General features: G+C 36.1%; 1 protein-coding gene across 4 annotated transcripts in view; it reads right to left on the bottom strand.

The window, feature by feature from the left end:
- Positions 1–25,521, bottom strand: part of ZDHHC14 (zDHHC palmitoyltransferase 14) — a 113,490-nt gene that overhangs the window by 12,787 nt on the left and 75,182 nt on the right. For all 4 annotated transcript variants that reach the window (XM_075035927.1, XM_075035926.1, XM_075035929.1 and 1 more), the window contains exons 3-7: positions 23,972–24,130; positions 11,555–11,692; positions 7,516–7,564; positions 2,709–2,811; positions 833–942 (exon numbers count right to left, since the gene is read on the bottom strand). In XM_075035927.1, the coding sequence (XP_074892028.1) occupies positions 833–942; positions 2,709–2,811; positions 7,516–7,564; positions 11,555–11,692; positions 23,972–24,130 (559 nt within the window). The remainder of the gene's footprint in view (positions 1–832; positions 943–2,708; positions 2,812–7,515; positions 7,565–11,554; positions 11,693–23,971; positions 24,131–25,521) is intronic.

Here is a 25,521-nt window from a genome sequence, read left to right on the forward strand (position 1 = left end):
TTCTATTGATGAGTATGCCACAAAAATAATCTACAAGATGTCAGCCACTGTCTACAGAGGAACTGGGCCTCTATTGTACATGTAGTACACCAACTATCTAACCACTTAGCATTGGAATAAGAAGAGAATTAAGTCCTTCCAGCTGCCAGTTTTATTTCTCTAGTCTCAGCTCTGTATTATATTTTGTTCAAGCTGAAAAACCATCAGCAACGTTGAATATACAAATATTTTGAATTTCAAAAGTGAAAATGTATGCAGCAAAAATTAATCCATTAAGCTTTCTCTGGAATTGCTTCAGTGTAAGACCACCAAATTCAGCTTAACGTATATATGTTAACAGTAGTATAAATAAAGAAGAATTACTGTCCATTTAAATAAAGCGGTTCAGAATGAAAAGACAAAAATGAACAATTATCAGGCTAGTTGTAGAATTAAGGTTCCTAAACTCTCCTAAACTCATGTCACATTTGTTAGATATGTAAGAGCTTAACAAACTTTCAAATCACCCATCATGCAACAGCTAACTAGTAGAAATCCTTTACTGCTAGAAGTTTTTAACTGCAGTGGCAAAAGTTCAAACAACAGATAAACAAGTTTATTTTCATTTCAGATGTCAACCTTAAATACATTTTACTGGATCTGATGACTAACTTAGTTTAACCACAATTTGCCAACTTATCGCTTTACTACTGAAGAAAAACTTAATTAAAGCTTCTAATGGACAGTAAAACAAAGCTTTATTTTTGTTGAGTAAACTCAAGCAATAAGAATATTTTTTTCATCAATAATCACGTGGCTTCATTTATACTAACAATATTTTTGATACTCTTACCTTGGAGAGAGGGGCCCACAGAGTGCAGCACAGCAATTAGTAAAGATGTTGCCATAACTGTATGGATTATAGTTTTCTTTACCTCTTTTATTTGACCATGATCCTTTAATCTGAAGAGATATGAAAAAGATGTATCACGCATAATACAATACAGAAAATGGCTGAGGCAAATTAAGGGTTACCAAAGCAGCAACATGCTACTTATATCAGAGGCAGACCAGAGAAAACCCATGATCACACTTTCCAAACAGCTTAGAGCTTTGGGCTGTTATGAAAGGCTGGACCCTAAAATCTTACAAGGAAGCACATGCTTTACCTCCATAGATCTAGACAACCCAAAATCTCAAAGGATCAATATAGTCACAGTACGAATTTTAGCATCTAAACATAATGGTCTAAGCTTAATTTTACAAATATTACAGCATGTTCTACAGAAGAGGTTCAATTGCAACATACCATTAAAGCCAGCAATAGAGCACTTCTTTTCCATACTCTTGGGTAAGTTCTCAAGCTGTGCAATACCACACAACATTATCTGCCCTAAAGTTCACAAATGGCTGCAAAATATTGTGAAGCAACTCCACTCATTTCTACCTTTTAGAACATACCGCATTTTCTTTTAGCTAGTCTTGCTTTTCTGTTTGTGAGATACTTGAGAGCCTGAGTAAAATGTCTTACTGTATACAACTGGAAATGTATGCTTTAAATGAAATTACTGAATAGTTTACTTGAAATTCAGACATGTTACACTCCTGCAGTTCGCTGTTATCTGACTTTCAACAATCCACAAGAGCCATTTGAGGGAAGGGGGTATAGTGAAAGCATGCTGGGTCCACCTAGAGAGACAATGTTGGCCTAAACCTAATAACTGAGCAATACCAGAGCATCTCAACCGTCTTACTGACGAGGCAGATTTCTTCAAAGTCAGGCTACATGCTCAGATACTTGATGCTGAGGCACAATTCATTGTGAGCCTGCTTGTTAAGTTTTTTTCTGGTTGATTGGTATTTATTGTAAAATTTATAATTTTAACTGTGACCTTAAACAATAGCAAAACATGTGCTTGACAGTCCCAAAGATGCTACTATTATATTTTCCAGACACCTATGAAAAAAGGTGCAACAGAAAATTACAATAAAATAATTTTAAGCTTGCAGTAATTTGTTAGATTACTTGCTAAATTCCAATGAGCTTTCTATACCCTTAGCTACCTATTTTTATTTTCTCCTTTCATTCATTTTGTATTTTTTCTTTTAGTTAGGGGGACACACATGAAGCCTCCACACACAGTTAAACATAATTCCACACCAAAACAATGGAAAACTATGTGCAAAATACTACAACTGTAGAAATGAGAAAGTTGACGTTTAAGTTAATGATATACTCCTTGTCAGAGGTTTTAGATCTCAGACTGGAAAAGAAATTTTAAAGGAAAAGAAAATAAAGGATGAAATTTTTGTGTTGAGAATTCAACACACTTTGCAATTTTTACAGTAAGCAATTTTTGAGTCAAAGAATATTTAGGACTCCCAGTGAAAAACAGATACTGAAAATTATTTAGTAATTTTTCTACTGTATAAAATACACTTGTTTTTTTGTCTCTCCTCTTCTATATTTTCCTATTTCAAGACACTGGTCCTGTGGGTGTAAATCATAATGGACACACTATGTAACAGCACATCTACAAGCCACAACAAATATAGTCCAAAAGATCTCTTCTGATATTTTAAATCAAGCATGATCAGGTTACTTCCTTCTTTCCTACTGAGGCATTCACAAAATTATGCAGGCAGGTATGACTTCTCTCAGAATAACAGAGAAAAACCTCCTCATTACTATTTAGAAACATATATGTAGAAATATACTATGAACTTACATCCTCATTTGTTGTTTGATTGGAGCTGATCAAATACGTGTGAAAACCTGAGAGGCCAACAATGGACCATACTGAGAAAAAACACACCACAGCTTCCAGCACAGTAATTGAAAGTCAAGGAAATATATACAAATGGAAAAAAAAAAATATATCCAATAACAAGTAGTTATAATCACAAAATTCAGGGTAGTCAACTTACGGTCCACAAGTCCCTTGAGATCTTTGGGGTACTTCAAAGGGGTCAGCAAAAATTAAACTCAGAAAAGCAAGCCTCTTGTCAAGTAGGCTTTAGTGTACAGGCCACTGAATAGCATCTACAGTAGCAAATATTTAAGGGTCTGCAGATTGAAAAAGGCTAGAAACTACTGATGAGTGGTTCTGATCTTAACTGCTGAAATTCATATTTTCATGTTCACCCTGTAAAAGTCATCATGATTGTATTAAGGCAAATTGATAAGTAACAGTAAATAACAGTTCTGATGGGCTGAGGGGAAGATCAAACACAAGAGAGGTACCCCAAGGCTAGCTGAATAGCAAAGACTGAACAGATAAGTTTGTACAAATATTTAGTGCACAATGGGAGTCTTGAGCCAGGACTAAGGGTTCTAGATCTGTGCTTATATGTATAGCAACAACAACAACCGAGTAAACTGCATCTCAGTCATATGTTCTAACTGCTAGACACTCCTGTCTTTCTTCTGTTCCTGAAGTTAAGATGCTGATAGGGATCCTAACACTAGCAAAGTACACTAGCCCAGGTAAAATATAAAGCCCACTTGCTCTCTCAAGTCCCTCTAATAACTGGATATATTCTACATTACAACTGTGGGGGTGCCTGAATGGCCCAGCCTTGGCAAATGGCCTGGATAACAACTGTTAAGCCTGTGAGTGTAAATAGTTGGGGTGGGGTTGAATACTCAAAACTCAGCAGCATTTGCCCAAAACTTACCATGTGAAAGAGAAAGACTATCAACTCCCAACTCACTGTACTGCTATTAAACAGTAGCAGGAGGAGGCATCAGCCCGAATTGTAAGAAAATCACAAAAAATGGCAAAAGAGAACTTGAAGTAGGAACAGCAGCAGGCAAAACTTCGTTTGGTACAGCCACAAGACTCTGCTGGCATCTGCCTAGCCCAGACAGAGCACCCTCCCTGTCAAATGCTGTTGGTAGTGTGCATCCAGAGAGCAGACTGCCAGTATGGGGTCTGACATACAGGGACTTGCACCTGAGGTACGCGTATGTGAGCTCATGGGGTGCTTTTTCACCTGTGTATTGTAGGGAGTAGCACAGGTACACATAAAGCAAGAGCACCCACACCTCCAAGAGGGTAGCAACGGTTGTGCATGTGTGTGCGCACCACTAGAACTGTTCAAACTGCCTGTGTTTTCACTCCTTAGAAACTGCATAACCCAAATGCCATAAAGCAGTAACCAGGGTTTAAAAGTGAGATTGGTATACTAGGAAAGTCAGTCAACACTCAGTGTTGCATAGTTACTACAGTTTACATCATTTCTTTACCTCTAAAGGAGCCATCATCTCAGAAATAAGACAATAAAGCTGCTTCTAAACTTTATATAACCAAGCATAAAGAGCAACTTTCTACAGAAGGCTTTCTGCCATAGTTTATTTACACACAATAGCCATGAACTCAGAATACATCTGCTTTAAGAATGATATTTACTACAACACTTCAATAGTGAATTTTTTTTAGAGAATGTGAATCAACATCAGAAAAGGCTTTGGCTCCTAGAAAAATAGATATAACAAAACAGTAGGAACAAGAAAATGGGAAAAGAATAGGATAAAAATTATCTATATATCAACCTTTAGTGAAGTCAGTTTCCAAGACAACATCAACTCAAAATATTCCAGAACAAGGACAGAGCCTTAAAACATACAAAAACATCCTTATTGCTGAACCTGTCAATAGAAGAGAAATATGACAGCTCCTCACCATTTATACAGACACACAGACTGGAAAAATGCATGGATGGATGTAAGTATTTGCAATAAATGATCCTAATATTAGTTAACAGTGAAGAGTTTTGTATTGCAGGTCTGCTTTCACCTAATGAATTGGGAAATACCTGAATTGTCTGTATAACTTCCCCTAGAATCTACTTCACTCAGAGTGGTTTAAAAGCCAGAAAAAAGCCATTTGCATTCTAAGCAAATCTGCCTCAAAAGCAGCAGGATGACCACAGTGCATTGCTGAGCAGCATGTTCACTACTCTCTCCCTCTTATCTCCTCCTCAAACTATGTGGAGTCAAACCAACACAAGATAGGAATTCAGTCTCAGCTGACTGTGCAACAGCCACAACTAAAGCAAGGAGAATGAGGGAGAATGGATAAGGAAGTAGACTGTTGTTATCAGAGGGTTCAGAAAGGTGTAAGAGAAGGAAACAGCCCAAACACAAACTGGGCTTTGAGAGGGTAGAAACCATAAGGAAGGCTGTAGATGAGCAGTGTTGGGTAGAGTCTATACACCAAGACTAATAGGAAGAATCACCCGATCAGAAAAGGGGAACCTTAGAGGGAGAAGGGCTCCCTGCAACCTCATCAGATGACGGAGCACACCACTAACAGGATGTTCCTTGCCACGATTACACTCAAGAGAGTCCTGAAAAGTGAGTTTCTCCCCCCCCGTAATTCCTACTGACAAAAAAAGGGCATTTCTTTCAGTTCAAGACCTCTTTTGGTTCCCCACTGAAAGGGACTTCTTTCCCCAAGAAAGAGAATTCTTTTGGTTCTCCAAGATCCAAAAAGACCTCTAGAACAGCAGGGGTGGTTTATGTTAGATTAACATGACTCCATAAATTAAACATGAGTCCATTAATGAAAAGCCAAACGCAAAAAATTCTCAATATAAAATATAACCTACTAGCATAATATGGTATAACACTCCCCTGGTATCTCACACGGGGTTATTAGCAAGATAGAAATGGCAATGTTCTCTGTGCCTGAATTGACTGGCTTGCTCCAAAGTAGCATTCCCAATACTATTTGGACAATTTAATTTTTTACTGTCAGGAACTGTAGCCAAGCTATTAAATTGTCCAACTTATCACAATCAAACCAGGCCATTTCTACAAGATGCACTACTGAGCCTTTCAAAGCAGCACATCTCTGAATACAAATTATGAATAAGCAGCCCATTGTTCCTGTACAAGGATCCTCAAATGCATAATCAATTACCTTTTGATTTAAAGACAATTGAAAGCTATTCTCAGTTTGAAAATAGTTTGAAAGAATAATTTTTTGTAAGAAGTGACTGTAATTGTTTTAATTGGAAGCTATTGTTTCACTATTTAAAACTGTTTGTGCTTTCTAAAATTATTTGTAAAAAAAAAAATCTGAACAGTGGCTTTGTTTAAAAAGGGAGTTTACAGCTCAGTTACTCTACCTGATGAAAACACACACACACACACACACACAAACACACACAAAATTGTATCTGCAGAATTTAGAGAATCTGACAGTTGGAAAAACTACTTGGAAAGAGATGTCTGTCCTTATGCACAACTACGAATGACAGAGTTTTTGCTTCCTACTGTTCTGTGGAAAAGAGCAAACTGTGTGAGGCACAATGGACAAAAGACTTTTCCTCGGCACAAGTATGAGAAAGAATTTTTTTTATAGTATCTTTGTGAGAGGTGCAAACTGTTTATTGAGACACAAACCATTCAAAATGTACACATAAGGAGTGGGAAGCTTACAGTCCACACAGAAATGTAAGGGAGAAACTAAACAGTAGTTATGTCAGCTTCACATTATGTTAGCTGCTTTCAGACAGAAGGAGCCTTTTCCACTCTCACCAAGTTGAAAATATACAGAAAGCTGCCGTGAAGTGATAAAAAGAACATGGGAGTATTTACAGAATAGAACCACAGAATGGTTTGGGTCAGAAGGGACCTTTAAAGATCATCTAGTTCCAACCCCCCCTGCAATGAGCAGGGACACCTTCCACTAGACCAGGTTGCTCAAAGCCCCATCCAACCTGGCCTTGAACATTCCCAGGGATGGGGCATCCACAGCCTCTCTGGGCAACCTGTTCCAGTCTCACCACTCTCACTGTAAAAATTTTCTTTAGCCAACCTAAATCTACCCTCTTTCAGTTTAAAAACATTGTCTCTCGTTCTGTCACTACAGGCCCTGCTGAAAAGTCTATGTCTTTCTTATGAGCCCCCTTTATATATCGAAAGACCATAATGAAATCTCCCCAGACTCTTCTCCAGGCTGAACAATAGTAGTCCCTGTGTATGCATGTATATACTTTTATGTAACTTAACAGAACTTGATACTTGAAAATAACTTCTCTAAAAACAGTAAATCAACATAAGAATACATTCAGGAATTGAACTCTTCAGGGACAGCTTATCGTTTCAGTTGTTCCACAATCTACTTTTTCTATTCTGACAAGAATCAGCCATTCTGGATGCTTTCTGTTGTAAAAGCAGAAGAATTACTGAATATTTTAAATGAAACCACAGTATGAGTATAGTGTGAGATATATTTAAGAATTCCATCACAAATATATGGAGCATATTTCCATCACACATAGAAACTACAGACCTTTGTCAAGAGTACTACTCTGCAAAAGATGAAGAATAAAAACCACCCCAGGCTATAGTCTCTTTCCTACCTCCAACATGTGGTGAGAAATCCTATTGTGCAGGAAGTGATGAAATCATTAACTGATAAAGTCCCAAATGCACATATCCAACAACAGCAAGAAAACAAGCAAAAACACATCTCAGATGTTATTTTGCAACAAGATCTACAATTTGTTTCAGTGAAAGGATATCTTGCAGGACTGTCCTTCAGGGCATTGAGGAACCCTGTTTGTTGAGAACCTGTAGAAATAGAACCCAAAATTACCAGCCGAGTAAGAAATTGGACTACAAGCTGTTTTCACTATAGTTAACACAATTAATATTTGAAGATCAACCAAATAATCATAGAATAGTTTTACTAATATGAATCTGAGAATATGTTGCTCAGCAGCAACAACATGGAAAAAACCTTGGGTAAGTTATCAGGTCTAACATCTGCAGGATATTTTCTCAGTCATACCAAATTGATACATGCATACTTTCCCATGAACAAGATTTCTGATCATCCCTGTTCTTTTCAGACCTAATATGGAAACAAAAAATTATAAGCTACTTTTTTGTTTTGAAATACTATTTTACAGAGTAACTCTTTAACTTGGAAAATTTATTCTATAAACCCAGATTCTGAACTTTCCCTCCTTTGTTCTGGAAGCAGCCAAAGTTGTCTAGACTGTAATCCTGCTCCTATTGCACCTGCACAGAAGGTTTTTCTACTAGGTGCTTCTTGCCTCTGGGCAAGTAAGAGAATATCTACTACTGAAAAGCACTCAAGAGCAGCATGATCCAATGAACTAGAGATACAGAAGCATCCACTTGGGTTCCACAACCATGAGATATTAATCAAAAAGGGTAATTTGACAAATTGCTGATTGCAACAAGAGAATTAGTTTGTAGAAACTGACTTAATGTCATATAGCTATAGGCAATTAGTTTGCATTTTACTGTATAACTTAAGTGATTTAAATGCCATCAGGCCGAAATTAGCAAAAATTTTCCTCTTAGCTGAATTCATCTGAAGATTTTTATGAAGAAAGAGGAATCTTGTCTTTAAAACAAATAAGAAAAAAATATATATGTTTGTGCGTATACACATATATATTCTCTAGACCTGCCTGGTCAATTTTCCTGTTTGCCATTAAAAAGGGAAAGTTACTTACCTTGTATTTCTGACCCTTTTGAGACTCTTATAACTGGTTCTTAGCCTCATGGCACAAAACTAATGGAACTTCCCCTACCTTCTTACTATTTTTAGGATCCTTAATGGCAATGGCAGCAGGTAGGTGTGATCTCTATTCCCTACTGCTGGTCATACTTTTCCAAGCAGTTCCCAATACATCAGAAGGGGAGGGCTCCTCACTGCAACAAACAGTTAAAATACTGATGCCTCAAACAGAGCTGAGCAACTGTGAAGACAGACACTACTACTGAAAAAGTCTTCAGCTTGGGGAGATGGAAGGAAATCTTGCAAGACAAGACCTTTAAAGTATCTGATTTACAAATTCATTTTACCATCTTCAGTAATACCATGTGCACATATTCATAATCCTGAAAAGGGCAAATTTCTAGTGAATGCCTCAGAAAGTCACAGAAAAAAAAAAGTTAAGATGTATCTCATATCTCATCACCACTTAGGCCCACCAAAATTATAAAAATGCCAGCTGGCAAGATGTATTAAAAAATGACATGAATTTCAAAAATTTGTCTAAATCAAGAGACATTTAAAAAAACAAAACCGAAATAGGTTTCCTATGTAATCAACAATGTCAGAGCAGGAACTTCCCTATTAGGATGAACCAAAAGGGATTTTTTTATTTTTTTTTTTTTTTAACGTCAACGCCTACAAATTGCTCTAAATATCCCCCAGTCCTTCCTAAAAGAATATTGTCAGAAGACATTCAGTCTAACACAGGGCATCTAGAATAAAGTGTTGCTGAAGGTAATCCTCCTAGGATTATCTTCAGAAAAGCTAAGAACAGGATTTGACTAAGTCAGCAGGACTTCCTCTAGAATCAAGAATTTTGCCAGGACTTATGGAACCACATATGGATGACTGATATGAAATACATAAGGAAGATCATAGACCCAAGTCTAAAAACTGAGACTTAATTCAGACACACTAACATGCTTCACTCTATGCCAAGTGCAAGGGTTCAGATTAAGTAACTGAGAATCCTGCTTACTGGTTAGCTGAAGAACGGCAGGACTGCAAAACAGAATAAAAATAGTTGAGTAACTATTAGAAAGGTAGATATGAGGACTTCTAGAAGCACGGTAGGCACAGAGAGAGTAGAGTGATTGATATAAGAAAACCTTATTTGTAAAGAACGCTTTTTTTGGACACAGTCAAGAATATGGTAGATAAATTTGAAAGCTGGGCTTGAAGCTCAAATGTAGCAAATAAACATTGAGGAACTAATCACAATTCATACCTGCTCCCATTGCCTTTGAGGACCAACCAATCTTTAGAACTAATGATTTTTTTCCTGTCTCATCCAAGGTAGATAAATCTCCATAGCAAGAACATTCTACAGCTGATATACTTAGACAATTCAGCATTTAACATTTCCTATACATTATCTGTAACACCTACACAATACTAAAGTGCTTCTCAACCACACAGAGGCACAATTAATTTCTCTGCTCTTTGTCTAATTCATACTTAGAATTAGACATGGACACTTTAAAGTCCACTGGATAAATCTACTTGACATACAGAATGTGAAATAGTGGCATAATATTAGTTTTCAGCATATGAATTATCAAAGAAAAAAAAGCACTGTAGTCTTTGTGAAATAAAGGTAGGCTAGCTTCAAAAGTAGCTTTACATTGTCAGACTGGTAATGTTTTCAACTACTGAATTCTAGCAAAGTAAGATGACAGAAAAAAACACATGCTTCCTTCTTCTTAAATGCAAATGGTGTGCATGTGTAAGCCCACATAAATGTAAAGATTTAACTATTAATGGAAAGTGTTCTTCTTGCGATAATTACATTTCCCTTTTTAAACAATATGTACATCTTATCTCTGCTCTTTCAACGGGTATAAGAAATGTTCTCACTGCCAGATACAGCAACTTGTTGATCCAGACTCCCTCAAAATTAGGTGCCCCTAGTTCTAGCTTATGTGCTAGATTTCTGAGCTATAGGAGAGCCACTCAGTGCTCGTATCCCTCTCTTTTGTGAGGCACAAATAACAGCAGGAGTTCTGCTTTTTAAAATACAAATTTTCCCTGCACAGTGTAAGCAATTTAGGAAATTGAGCACAATCTGGCATATTTTTCAGTAAAACATTCTCTAAATATTGCCATTATCAAGTTAGCTTTATAAATGTGTTATAAACTGAAATTATTACTTCTATCAGGTTTCCATTTTAATACAGAATACAAAGAAATAAAAAGATCACATTTCCAAAATGATTAAAGAAATACTCTTCAAGGCAATAGCCTATATAATTAGTGAAAAGATAGAAGAGTCTTAAGCTTCTGAGTGATAGTGGGTTAAAAAACCCACACAACATACAAAAGATCTTTAAAGACAAGTCATATAACCTATCACCATAAATTAGAACATCATCATCATATAGAAGCTACCAAAATTTGCTAGGTGTGTGGAAAAAAAGACAGTACCCAAAAGTGTGTTGACCTCAAACCCAATCCAGAATACAAATAAAAATCAATCTCAAGCTCATGAATATTCATCTTCCTATAGCTTATTTGATTCACTCCATTATGAATTGGTTATTCTCACAATGTCTATGCAAATGAAAGTAACTTGTGTTTAAAAATAGGGTAGAGAAAGATGTAAAACTAAACAGCAAACAACAAAAAGCGTAAAATAGCTCCAACCTATTTCCTACTAATTTACCTGTTTTGATGGCAAGTGACCCATGCTTACAGTTAAAAAAGCACACAGAAGTTCTTTGGGAAAATGAGACTATCTGTATACTTAGGCAGTATGTGTGCTGCTTTTCCAATAAATCATCCATAAAAGGACAAAAAAATTAAGAAAATTAACACTGTATTAAGATAAAGCCAGCGCTAGGTCAATGACTACCATGACCAGGGTGTACTACAGACCAGAATGGTACTCACTGGGATTGTGAAGCTTCAGAGAAAAGGCAAATAAATAAATAAATAAATAAATAAACCCTGAATGATCAAAAGATTAACTTAAAAATAAAAAACTCAAGCAAATGGTTACATACGTAATCTGATTTCACCAGCATACTTACGAAGGATGACGTGGGTGATAACGAATGCAAATATAAAGACTGTCAGAAAGGACAGAGATAAAATAAACATATAAAAAAATCTGTAGTTTCTTTTCCCCACACAGTTGCCTACCCAGGGACAGTGGTGATCAAACCGTTCTGAAATGAGAGGCAGAAGAAAAAAAAATGGAAAACAATTAATAAAATGCTGTTTATTTGAAAAAAAGCTCTCTGAATACTATATTAAAACTCATGATTTAACTGGCATTTGCAAATTAGCCACGGAGAAATTCTTATTTAGAGAGGAAAAAATAGAAAAGAAAAAAAAGGAGTACTTTAATGAAACCTTACAGCTTTTAAAGAAATCAAAGGATGACTGAGGTGAACTCCTCTTAAACTAACAGCATTATTGTGATAAATCATGCAGTCAGACCAATAAGCATGTATTTATCCACTGTCACATGGAATGGTACCACCTCAATTGTATTTTATTTCTTCAATATAAGGGTTTTTTTCTTCCAGTGACTCTTACACTAAAAACTGGTGAGTTTGATGTTGTTTTATTTATGTCTGTCATGACTACACCTCTGACTTATGTCTACTATCATCTCATCCGTCCATTATGGTATATGAAATATTTACACGCTCTCACTTCCTTTTATTGCTTCACTCAAAATATTCACCGTTCCAGACCACCTATTTTTCCACTTAGAGTTGACACTGCCATACAAAATCATTAAAAATAGCAAAATCCTTCAAATAAACCATTTTTCAAATGTTAAAATTCAGACAATCTTGTAAAATTTGCTTATACTTCTTCTGGTTTTAGGGTTGGTTAGTTTTTTTTAATAATATATTCAATCTTGCAGGAATTTATTGTAAACCACATGGTATAAAAATTGGTAGATGTCATCTGAATGCCCTGTTACCCTTTGCAGTATAGGCTCCCTCTTCTTTTTACTAAACCAAACCTTCTCCCTTTATTTCCCTGAGAGTTTAACTCATTCAAGAGATAGGAAGGAAATGGCCAGGGTGGGTCAGAAACAAGTGTCCCCAACATGGGGGAAATGCCCCAGTGCTGGAAAGCAGCATAGGGAACAGTTCGCTCTGTTTCTCCCCAGGCAGTCTGGACCTCCCATTCCCCTCCCAGTATGCCGGGTAATGGAAACAGCGGTTGTCAGGAAACAAACTGGTATTTCCAAACTTTGCTTTGGAGAGATTATACTGACAGAATATAAAATTTTCTAATCAAATCCAAGATCGTAACATAAGACAGATGCTCTCATGCTGACTCTCTCTCATTCTCTGACCCTTGTCCAAATCCTGTTTTGTTTTCTGTGACTTTTATGCACCCATTGACGTACAATATCAAACTATTTGTAATTCCACAGGAAAGGCGAGCTATAAATTTGAAGTCCTTAAGCCCTATGTTAAAAAGGCACATCTGTCCAAGCACACCAGCTTATTTTAGCTATGGCTTTATGTTAAAGACCCACATTAGAGGTTTTCCTTGAAGGATGTATTTAGTATTATCTTCATTTAAAAAAAATAAAAAAGTCGAAACAACATTCACAACAGATTTCTGAGTTCACCAGACTTCCAGGGTTTTTATTAAATGGTTTTGCATGACAGCTGTTTGGACCACATGTTTCTGCCATAAATCTGTTTCAAATTCCAATGGGGCTATTCAAGGTGAAGTTACTGAACTTTCTTAAGATAAGGCTTCAGAAATACTTTGATTTAGTGAGTACTGCTACGAATACCAAGAACTAAACACTCTGGTATCTAAAAGGGTAGGCAATACTACCTTTATTCAGTGCAATACAGTTGTATTCCCAAAATAAGTTCACATTGCATTTGAACAGTGCTTATTTTTACATTTGTGCTTCTGAATGAGTCTTTATGTTCTGATGATCATTTTACCTCATTTAATGGGTACCTAATACAACACATGAGCAAATAATAACACAAAGAAAAAAACAGTTACGGAGCCTTTTGAAGAGCATAATCCTAGGGTACTTTTGTACCCTACTGCTTCAGGAAAAAAAAAAGAAAAATCATGACATGTCTTTCAGAGATGAATCCTGTATATACATATTCATTCTCTTCTATGCTGACACAGTAGAAATCAACAAATTATATTGACATAAAGCTCAGTTTCTAGCCATGAAACAATATTTAGATATACGTAGACATCTATTTGATAGATTCAGATAAATGCTGACAAACATAAAAACACACACATACACACACCCTCCTATCTATAAGCACACATACATATATATACACACATATATATTCCTTACTAAAGAGTGACTTGATTTTTAACCTACTTGTTATTCCTCTCCAATTTCTGTCTTCAAACTTTCTTGGCAAACTGAAAGGCTCTGCTTTCTCAATAAATACCTTGCCAATTATTGCGAAGCTAAGTAACTATCCAAGATGTTTGTAAAGCAGATATGGACAGAAAAGGCTAGTTGGATATGAAAAACACCGCTACAGTATTAAATCTGAATCAACTCAAATGAAAAAGGAGAAGTATTGAAGGGTTTACATGAATGTTATGAATGAATAAACTGGGCCTCATTTTTCTCAGTCATAAAATAGAAAGGCATGTGACATTTATGCTATATGCCACAAAACATTATATTAAAAAGCAAGGGATTATTCTACTCAGCAGAGCACAGATATGTAAATCCAAGTTAAAGATAATAGCCTTTACAGCTTGTGAGCTGCTCTGCTTAGCTGTTAATGCAAGAGAAAACAGCCAATCCTGGCAAAATGAACAGACGCATACTAAGCAGAAATTTCTAATGCTGTTAAGAAATATAAACTCTCTTAAATCTACAGCTGTTTCTTCTTACAAGAAGACATGGTTTAATAAGTATTAATGAAGAAATAACACAGTATCTTAAGGTTCACCTCTGGCACTCCAGATGTCTGCAAACTGAACAACCAACTTGGCTTGGACAATGTCAGCAGCAAAATTAAGATTTACCTCCACTGAGAAATTAAAAACTACTGATGCTGAAAAAAACTGGGAATTCTGGCCCTCGTAAACTTAAAATGCAGAGCAAATACAAATGCAACTGATTGTTATGAAGAATAACAGACTGCTTAGAGGTCATGACTGCAGTTCTGGTTTAAATTTATAGGGTATAGTTAATGTCACAAATGTATGATCGAATACAGCAGCACAAGGTTAATGTAAAAATATTTGAGGCAAATGAAGAGAATCAAAACATTGCTAATACAAACTCTTGTTAATAAAGTGTATTAGAACTCCTAATGAGGGAGGAAGAAAGCTGCAAGGGCTGAAAAGTTTGTCTATAGAAGCATCCCACGGAGAGAAAAGTTGTGATAGATCATCCTCCTTGCACTCAATTTTAAGCAAAAGCAGCAAGGTATTTGCCATCAGGATGTGGAATGACATTGCAGTCATACCTACCTAATCGAGAACTACTGCTAAAACAGATGGCCCAGCTTCTCCCCTTTTAGCAGTCCTGTGAACCATCTCTTGCCTGTGTGTTAATGGCTCTCCATCCTTAGGCCAAGCCTGGTGTTCATTTTACCCTGTGGAGAGCTGGTTGACAGAGCCAGATGAACTTAAATCTATGGGTAATGTTCTGTTGCCTAGCTCCCCAGACCAGCTCATCACAGTATCAAACACCAAAGCTGGCCCAAGTGAAGCAGTGAGAACAGACTGCCAGAGAAGGGATGAAATGACCCTTTCAGAAGCAGCTAAGTGTTAATTCAGCTTAGCTGTAGCACCAACCTTAGTACAGGTTAACACTTATCAGGACTGCAGGAGAAATCCAGTTTTGATTAATTTTTCAGGGTCTGAAAACAAAAGCTGAAGAAAATAAAGGAGACCAAGAAGATGTGTGAACACTTCATAAGGTGAGGTGTCAATGGAAAGAGGAGATGGGTAAATGGAGACCAAAAACGCTGCTGTAAAGACCACAGAAAACCAAAGAGGTAAGAAACCTCAAGAGCTGTCACAGTAAACCTGCAACAGTGACTTTATTTTACTAGTCTTTCCCAAGTGATCAGCAGCTTCAAATTTGGATAATAACTTCTGAGATAGCCAGCACCACTATAACCAAATCCTAAGAGTGAGGCTTCACAAGGTAACTAAGCCACTCTAAAAGCGTAGTAGCAGTGAAAAAGACGGCCACATGCTGCCTCTCCTGCCACTTCATCCTGCTTCTTTCTTTCACTGTCTAAACTGCTGATGAGTCAGGTCAGTTCCGTGAACTGGCAGGAAAGAAAAAATGGAATTATTTTGTTCATTGCTTAGTGAGAAAAACTGACTTACCAATGGCTGCGTGAACAGGCACAAAGGAGAGAATCAGACAAGTGGGGGAAAAAAAAAAAAAAAAAAAAAAAAAGGAGGATGAAGTTCAGATACTGTCCGTTTGGAAGCAGCAAGCTGTCAGCATGACTCAGTGCTCTCATTAACACTCACCTAATAATATATGCTAACTGGATGACAGAAGAACATACAAATTATGTCATACTTCTAGACATTTCTCAGTTTTTACCTTCCCTGAAACATTTACATTTGAAAAGTTGCTTAAGAAACATTAACTGCTGGATATCTCAGATAAAAACAAAACTGAGAACACTTCCCATTTTAATAGGCAACAGTCTTATACATGGAGAGTGTTTCCTTCAGAAGCCATACAAAAGCATGTTCCTTGCTGCTCAGAACCAAAGACTCAAGTCTCTACTTTTCCACAGCACCACATGTAGACTCTTAAATCCTTAGAATTTGTTCAGCTTCCATTTTTCAATCACTACACGCTGGAAACCACATACAAAATGACCCCAATGCTTTCCTTCCTCTTTCAAAACATTTAATAAAAGCTTCATAATTTACAAGGAACAAAAAAAGCATTTTTACATGGAACATTTGTAGGCCAGCTTGGCCCTTCAGTTTGCAGCTTTTCTCACCTGTTCACATTGTGATCTCAGAAATATTTATTATTATTCATGAACTGCTTCCTTTTTCCTTTGCTCAACTGGATCACTGCACACCAAATACATTTTCTAAAGCTTAATATGAAGGCAGGTCTCAAAGACAAAAAAGTCTACAGGTGCAAAAATATCTAGGTCGCATTACTAGGAGATTCCTATAAGCACAAGTTAGAATTTACTTGCTAGTTCTTCCATCCTATTCAAGTAAAGCATTGTAAGGTAAAGACACAAACCTAAAGGCATTCACTGTATGTTACCATCTTTATTTAACACATGCAAACACGCATCCAGGACTAGGAAGAGTCAACAGCCTGCTATTCAGATCTTGCTTCAGTCAAAAATATCACATTACAACTCAACCAACTGGGCCAGCATTACTCAAAATTACTTTTGATAGTAGCAGTACAACATAGGACTACAAAGTCCATTGTCGTGGATGGACACTGAGCAATTATGTAGAGATACCAACACATCTGCACATATTTATAATGATGACAATCACAGCTTTTTGTAGGACTATGATGTCATGATATGACCACATCTACTCAGGCTTCTTGACTTGATATTTTGTATGACAAATGGTACTTTCAGAATTTGGTTGCTCCTGAAACATTTATGAAAACAAATGAGGTTTTTAAAAGTCCATAAAAGGAATACTTTTTATTATAAAAAGTATTTATTTTCTTCTAAGATACAGCAGTCCAATCCCGTACACAGGCACAAAAGCAAATATAACTGTGGCATTAAATCCTTTACAATCAGTTCAGAATGTCTGATAATTTAACATAATTAATAAAAATATCTTGTATCTGATATTCATAGCATATTCATAAAAACTATCCTTAGCTCAGATGTTCAGTTCCACTGACTGAAGTCATCACTCCTAAGAAAATTGTTTATTTAATATTAAAAAAACCCCACTGATGGGACTTGCCATCAATTGGCAACAGCAATCAAATAAATACATGGAACAATTTAACTTACACAACATTCACCTGTGTGACAGTCATTCCCCCAACAATGCCTTTGCTGTTACTTTTGTGGAATGAAATCAGAGTAGAAATTTATGTGAAAAAAATGGTGAATAACAAAAGATCAATTGCAAGTTACATTTATATGCATGCTGATGTTATTTTAGAACATCTGTTATGGACAATACACAATGGATCCTTTAAATCACTGAGCTTCAGTACTTTTGTACTCTGATCCCAAATCAAAACACCCCAAAAAACCCAAATGGAACAGAAAGAGCCTTCTAGCCTCAAGTTTACATTTGGGAAATACTCACCAAAGGTTTACTCCAGATTACATTCTGGACACTAATTTCTACAAGGTGCTACAAGCTGAAACAGCAATGCAACACTGGGAAAGATGGGCCTCTATTAATGAAATGAATTAATAATGTGCATGGATATCTACAACAAAAAGTCTATCAGAAACACAAACACATGGGCTACTCAACAAATACTTCACTCCCACAATTGTTTAAATACTGTCTCAGACAGCTAAGCTATTCGGGTGTTTTTTTAAAGAAAATCAGTTGCAATGTCAACTTTTTCCATGCTCATCAACTTCAATAGTGTCAGACTAATATTACTTATAAAAAGAAAATAAATATGCTTAAATTTTTAAATAAAAATAGCAATTGATTTCTTAGGAAAATATACAGCTATTGCCCTAGGATAGCTCATAGTAATTAAACTTTATTGTAACATAGCTCACTTCACTGCTACCTGCAATAATAAATGTTGACTAATTAACAACAAGCCCCTTTGACTGCATGCACATTAATGGTGGCATTTTAAAGGCAGCAGCAGTTTAGAATGACTGTTCTTTGATAGGTACAAAGAGTGCACAGCAAGGGACCTCACTGCTTAACAATCTCTCCTTACATACCTATTCTTGTCAATACAGTACCTTCACACACTGGAAACCAAACAAGTGCCGGACACACACCCAACCACAGAGGAAGAGTTAAAAACCTCAACTTGTCCCTAAGGGAAGCGTAATAATCCTTACCAGGTACCAGCATCCACAGAGTTCATGGATTTGTTCCTCTCTTTTCTACATGAAAGCACATTTTTTACACAATTCTGTTGCTGCCTTGTATCTGCCTTTGAATTCCTTAACCATCTTTCAAATTGTTATTGCACCAAATGTAAATATTTGTTTATGTTCTTAGGTTCCTAATATTTTTTTTCCCTGGTAATTTGTCTCTTTAATTTTTACTCTGACATCTGAGGTTTACAACATCATTTACACAGTTGGGTATTAAGATCATCTCTGCTTTTTTTATATGCATACCAATACATAAGCCACAACCTCTCTCTGAAGTAACCTATAATACTATTATCTTTTTTTAAGGGACTTTGCCATATTTCCCAGGGCTTTGGCTTAGACTTAAAAACTCTGACACACATGCCATGCTCCCTGAATTTCTAAAGTACATCTAGTATATATATAGCACAATCATAAACAAATAATATATCACTTCTCTAAGTGCTGGTGTGTACGCTGGCAGCTTCTTGAGTGCCCCAAAAAGGTAGCACAAACAAGAAGAACCAAAGCCATTTCTCCCATGTATGAACTAGGAAGAGAAGAGGAGAGAAAAGACAGGAGAGAAAAGAGGACATAGCAGCCAACTTTGTAGTTTTAACTGTTCAGCTAGAGAGTCACTTCAAGAGACCCAGAGCTAAGGTTTAACAAATTCAAAAATCAGGCCCCAAAATGAAGTGAAAATTGTACTCTCTTCATTGCAGGAAATGCAGGGAAAGAAATAGGTAAAGCTCATGAAAATGAACTAAAAGCAAGAAGGGAGATCATAAGGTAATGAAGGAGGAATGCTACAGAATGGAATTAAACCCAAGCAAAACAAAGTCCTGACATCAAACAAATCCACACTGATTACAAAGGACCAAGTCCTTGGAAAATTACTCTCAGACACAGTGTCAGTGTTAAAAAACCAAACTGTTACAATGCCACCTCTCAGCCTGTTTTTGAAGTAATTTGTGTTCTCCAGGTTGGAAGGTGGTGGTATCTGGAGTGACTACAGGGAAAGGCTTCTCCCAGAACACACTGGTAATTCTCTATCTTTGTCTTACACTGCATGTGTTATATGTGTGTTTTAATAATTAATTTCCCATTTTAAGAAAGTAAATTTACAGCACTGGTGCCTAGTCTGGAAAATTACTTTTAAAAACTATTATTTTATCCAAATTCTGCTGTTTGGCATACTGCTGGGTACATAACACATTGTATTTTCAAAACAATAAATTAATGTAGCCTGGTCAAGACCAAAAATAAAAGGCAATGCCTACAATTGCCTGGCAGAAGTGTTTTACAGAAGCAAAGGTTTAAGCAGAAAGGGGGTGCCTATTAGCTTCTAATATAGCATAGTTTCTCTCAAAATCTTGACACTTGGTCTAATGTTTAGGATCTGTATAAAAGCAATCAGACTTACAAGTGAGAGGAATCCTATCTACTACTGAAAACAGAAACATCGATAGAAAATGCCAGTGTGGTATGTGCACCTTCAGCGCTACTGGCATCCTGGTTCCCCATCTCAAAAAGTTTTTATTAGGTACAAGGAAGGCCAACTAGGATCCATAAAGAGTTATTGAAAAAAAAGGGAAAACCTCCAGGGTTCAAGAAGGCCTGTGCTGAAAATTTCTGAGAGCGTGAGAATATTCAGCAGGAATAATCCCCGTGTGGTCGCCCTCTTCTCCCATTCTTCCCCAGGGATCCACTCCAGCCATGGCGGGAAATGGGCTACTGCACGAACAGAAACTTTGGTCTAACTTAGAATGCCATTCTCAGGTTCATCAGTGATTTCTGAAAAATCAAACTAAATGTTTCAAAGTTAAGTTCTGACAGCCAGTTTGAAAAATTTGAGCTTTGAATCCTCTGTGGAAAAGAAAAAAAAAAAATCACGTGTTGAAAGAAACACAGTGGAACTGGAAAAGATAAGCTATCTTTATCCATCAGTCACACAGAAATTTACGATGTACAGATTCTGAAACAAATAAAAAGGCTATATTCTCTTAGATTAATATAAATAGTGAATCTCTTCTTCCACCATACTGGATTTTTGCCTTGATCTAAATCAGTTACTTTGGTTGATAAGCAAAACTGTAGCATGTGAATGCAAGGAAGGCTTTAGACATTTAGATTATTGGACTAAGTTGATTTACTGCTTGCTAACCATTATTCACTCTTTCTTGTTAGTTATTCAGTAGTATATTTAAATAAATTGTTTGGAAATAGTCAGGTCTTCTTGTTCAGCTTTTATTATAGAAATCAAATTAAACAAGACAAAAATTATTTATTAAAACCAAACAATAAAAGGATATTACACAGTTGATGTTGAAATGACCAAAAATAAATTTTAAAAAAGTCATTTGGTCATTTCAGAAGAAAGCCCAACCACTGGCTTCTTACTAGCATCACACAGTGCAACCAAAACCTCTTGTCAAAACCCAGCAATAACTAGCTTGAGCTCAGAATTTATGTCTGCTGTGGTTATTCTTTTTTTTTTAACCTTTATCTCTTGTATTTATGTGTACATTATTTTCAATCATTTATAATTTTTAAGCAACATAATGGTACACAAAAAACCCTTGAGGGGCTAATTTCCAACTGCCATTCGCAAAGGCAGTTAAAGAAAGCAAGTCAGGAATACACCCAAGATATTTCCCTCAGGGAACACTTATTCAACCAAATTTTTGAAGGTATTACATAAATGCAACCAACTACATCTATGTGAAAATCCAGATTTTTCCAGATACTGCTATGAAAATATTGTAAAGCTAAAGGAGTTTGAAGTATTATTATGGGTAGCACTCAAATTAGTTTGTTTAGTTTTTTTAAAACTGTTTCTTCATATTTTTATCTAAATATACTATGTAGCCTTTTATAAAAAATCAGTGATGAAATGAAAATCAGAAACAAGATCAAGTAACAGATATGCCCATTAGACAACTAGAAAGTTAGGATTAATTCAAAAGAAGGGAAAAAACCAACAATGAATAAATTTTTGTATGTTCTTGCACATTTAAAATGCTGCTAAGGATTCCTTACAGAATGAAAAGCTTCAACAGAAAATACAGAATGAAAGGACCTCTCTTTCACACTGCATTCATTTGCCCAGTATCATAAAACACCTTTAGGTAAAAGTAGCATACTGTTTTTTCTGAGCAGTGAGTGTTGGTTTGAAGAAAGACTCCATTCCTGTATCACACAGTCTCTGTAGTTAGTTTATAACTACACAGCAAAAGCTTCAGGAACTATATGGTAAAAAGGAATGCATAGCTATATTGGTAGTGAGTTGCAATCGTGAGTTACGTAAATATCCATGCGTGTGTGAAATAGGAATATTTTTGCATTGGTTTAGTTACATCAGTGAGGAACTAGCAAATGATAGTGGCACAAGAACACTCATTGCTATTACAAGATTTATTCACAAACTAAAATTAAATAGAAGCAGCATCGTATAGACAATCCTACCTTAAGAGTGGTGGTAAACTGCATAACATATTCTGATTAAGTGTACACTCTTAGACTACTAGTTTTCCACAAGTACATGTGCAATCCGATTCTCCTGACACCTATTTTTCACAGAAGATTAGTTGCAGGTACTTGCAGATTTCACTTTTTGCATTCAATACACCTGAATATTTATATGCCAAATACCTATACCTAATCAGGAAACAAAAGTACTATGCAATGTACCCTGAAAAAGTCATAGATTATTGTAATTCCCATTATAAATGCTGAGGAGAAAAACCACAGGAACTTCATTCCAATAAATGGATGGAATTATTTTAAAACAACTAACTTCAAATTAAAAATTGTGCAAGAGGAAATTACAATGATCACACCTCTTTTATGAGCAGAAAAGACTAATCTTGGATACAATTATCACTTATATGAGCCATTTGCTCAGACTCTTTTCTGATATACATTCATAATAATTCAAATTTGTTGCTTCATTACAGGCATAATCAGAAGACAAAGATTAAGTTGTTTCCCTGCCATCACTAGTTGTATGTTTCACAGAGTAGGTTGTCGAAATTTAGTATGAAAAGGACACCACTGGATTACAGAATAACCTGTAGAAAAATCCTTCATACCAGTTTATTAAAAAAACTGAAACATTGCTTTAAAATAAGCTTCAGGATGTGTGTGTGGGAGTTGCTCTTATTTATGCACTCTCAGTAAAGACAACAGCCTTTATCTTTTATTTACTGCACTGGTCAACAACCACATTTTCATATTATCAGGTTTGCTGAGCAATACCACAACACTGTAATGTCCAGGTTACACATTTGATACATTTTTCTGAAAATGTGTCAACTGCAATTCATAAACATCCCTACCTGACAAGCTCAATAGCTTTTACAACACTTACAAAATTCTAACACATTAGAAAAACTTATTTACTGAAGGAACCGTCTACAGATACCAATCAATTGTATAGGGCCAAAAGGCTAAACTTTTCACTCTGATGTAAGTGTAGTCCCTAAATGAGTATCATCTAAACATGAAACTGTAATTCTTCCAGTGACTGCTTTATATCTAAAAATATCACTGCTGAATGCTGCAATTACATTTCTCAGCTGGAGACATCTTTCTACATTATTTTCTTGAATGCATAAGATCCAGGCTCAACAGTGTGCTAATCAGCTGCACTAAACTCTAAATGTGATCTAATTAACTAGAAACTACTCAGATTTGATTGGTGGGTTTTTTTGGTTTGCTTTTAAATCCAAGCATATCTTAATCACCTTGTCTGCCCTCCAAAGAAAATAGTCATGAAAAAAGACAAGATGTTCAGGGAAAAAAACCCCCTATCATTACAAAATACCCTTAGGACCTGACAACATCTACTTACTCTCAAAATAGCATGCTTGCCCAGTAATTTCTTATGGATTCTGACTTTAAAATTTCTAGTCTTAAAACTGTTCAAAGGTAAGAATCACCAACAGTATGTATTCTGGTCACAGTGCAAGCCCTAACCATTCGAACCATGTCTTACAGTTAGTCTGTAAGGACCTGGAGAAGCAGGTCCTTGCCCTCAGTTTAGTTTGGTGAAGGAAACAATTCTGAGACTCCCACAGAACTTGATTCTCTGCACTGGAAAGTTCATCACACATACTATGCAGCCCTATTTGAGTTGGGTGTGTTCTTTGTCTTGCAAAGCAGGTTAGGAAAGATGTATGCATCAGAAGATATTTTTCCTTCTTAGATTAGCAAAAACTATCTGTTAGGCCAAATCTCCTCTTCTGCCTCCTCTAAAATTCTTAACATTTAACAGAGCTTGTAGGAAAGAAGGGTGAACACAGCAAGTGACCTCATAAGTAATCTTGTCACTAACTGATTCTTTTCTCTCTTGTATCACAAGTATTCATAACAATATATAAGCTACTAAATTGAACATACGCCATGTCTTTTTTTACTCACCTACGCAGTTATCACAAAGGCTGCAATGTGAGGCACGAGGTGGGCGGAAAATCTTGCAAGTAAAACAGTATTTTAATTTCACTGTCTGTCCATTGATGATCACTTCTTTTGTTCTGGGAGGGGGACGGTATCCTCCTGAACTGGAGCCATTTGCAATATCTAAACATGGAAATACAACGCATGAAATTTTTCACATGAGCTATGGCGTATGCATAGAACAGTCCTTGATAGCAATCTATAGCAAGTTTCAAATTTATATTAACACACTTAAAATAAACAATTTTCTCCCTTCTCATTTTTCTAAAATAACATGTAGCAAAGATAATAAATTACAAATAGCATTCATAGCCAATCAATTTGAATTAAAGAAAACACCCAATTCTCAAATGCTGACAGCTACCTTGATCCCAAAACTCTTACACTCATACACCCTAACAGTTTGTAGAGAATACATTAAAGACAACTATGACTATTGGTGCAGGATGGTAGAACTTGGACAAGTTCTCTTTAGGATTTTCCTGAATTTTTTAGAATTTCTGTAATAACAAAAAGTCTCTCTACAAGTGCTGCAGAAATTCTACAGCCTAATACAGAATCTGCACATTTACTTAAGCAACAGCAGCTCTGTCATTAGAGCTTGGAATATGGTAGAAATAAAATCAATCATCACTTTGAGATCTCTTAAATGCTGTGATACAATGGAGCACATTCAGAATAGTATTTCTCGTCTCTTGCTATTTCTAACTTTGAAAATCTAACTCCTGGTGTTACTTTTACACATCTTGGAGTTTGTTGCATAAAAAAAGTTTCCAACTACCTCATTTGGTACAAGTGGTGGGGTTTTCTTTGTTTGCTTGCTTTTATGTTAGGATATCAGCATTCATTTTTCCAGCAACTAAAAGACTGATTAGGCTAAATCATTAAAGTTCAACTTCGTCCTTTAAATGTGCCCAAGCTGAGCTATACTCTGAAAGCTGAACATGTAAAAGTGGTACCTTTTTCTCAGTTTATCTGTTCTTGTGTAATCACAATCAAATCAAACCACAGAAGTGAAAAAAACCTGAATTATTACTCTTGGACAGGCAGAACAGCAAGAACAATAGGAAAGTAAAATAAATTATTTTCCAATATGTGAATGAAACTACATTTCAAGGTCACAGTCACCTGCATAACTGTGCTTTAAGTTGTCCCCCTCACTTTCATGTTGGACAAGCGTGGGGCTGGATGACCGGTTACTAAAAGATCCATGACTTGTATTTGAGCTCAAATTGTTAGAAATATCACTCTCAATTACAATTTCTGCCAGGTCTGCAGTCATATTTACACAGGCTTCAAACTACACATTTTCCAAGGGGGCAACCAGAAAGCCTTTTACCTAGCAAGGTATTCAAATTAGTGACAGCATAGCTGTGCTAGCAAAAATTATACAATATGCTAGATTTGACAGCAAATCTAGCTTAAGAAGTTCCCATCTGCAACGTGCTTACCCACTCCATAAATATGCATCAATAAAAGTATTTGTGGGACACCACTGTAAACTTGACCATTGA

The sequence above is a fragment of the Buteo buteo genome, chromosome 9 (assembly GCF_964188355.1).
Source record: "Buteo buteo chromosome 9, bButBut1.hap1.1, whole genome shotgun sequence".
Lineage (NCBI taxonomy): Eukaryota > Metazoa > Chordata > Aves > Accipitriformes > Accipitridae > Buteo > Buteo buteo.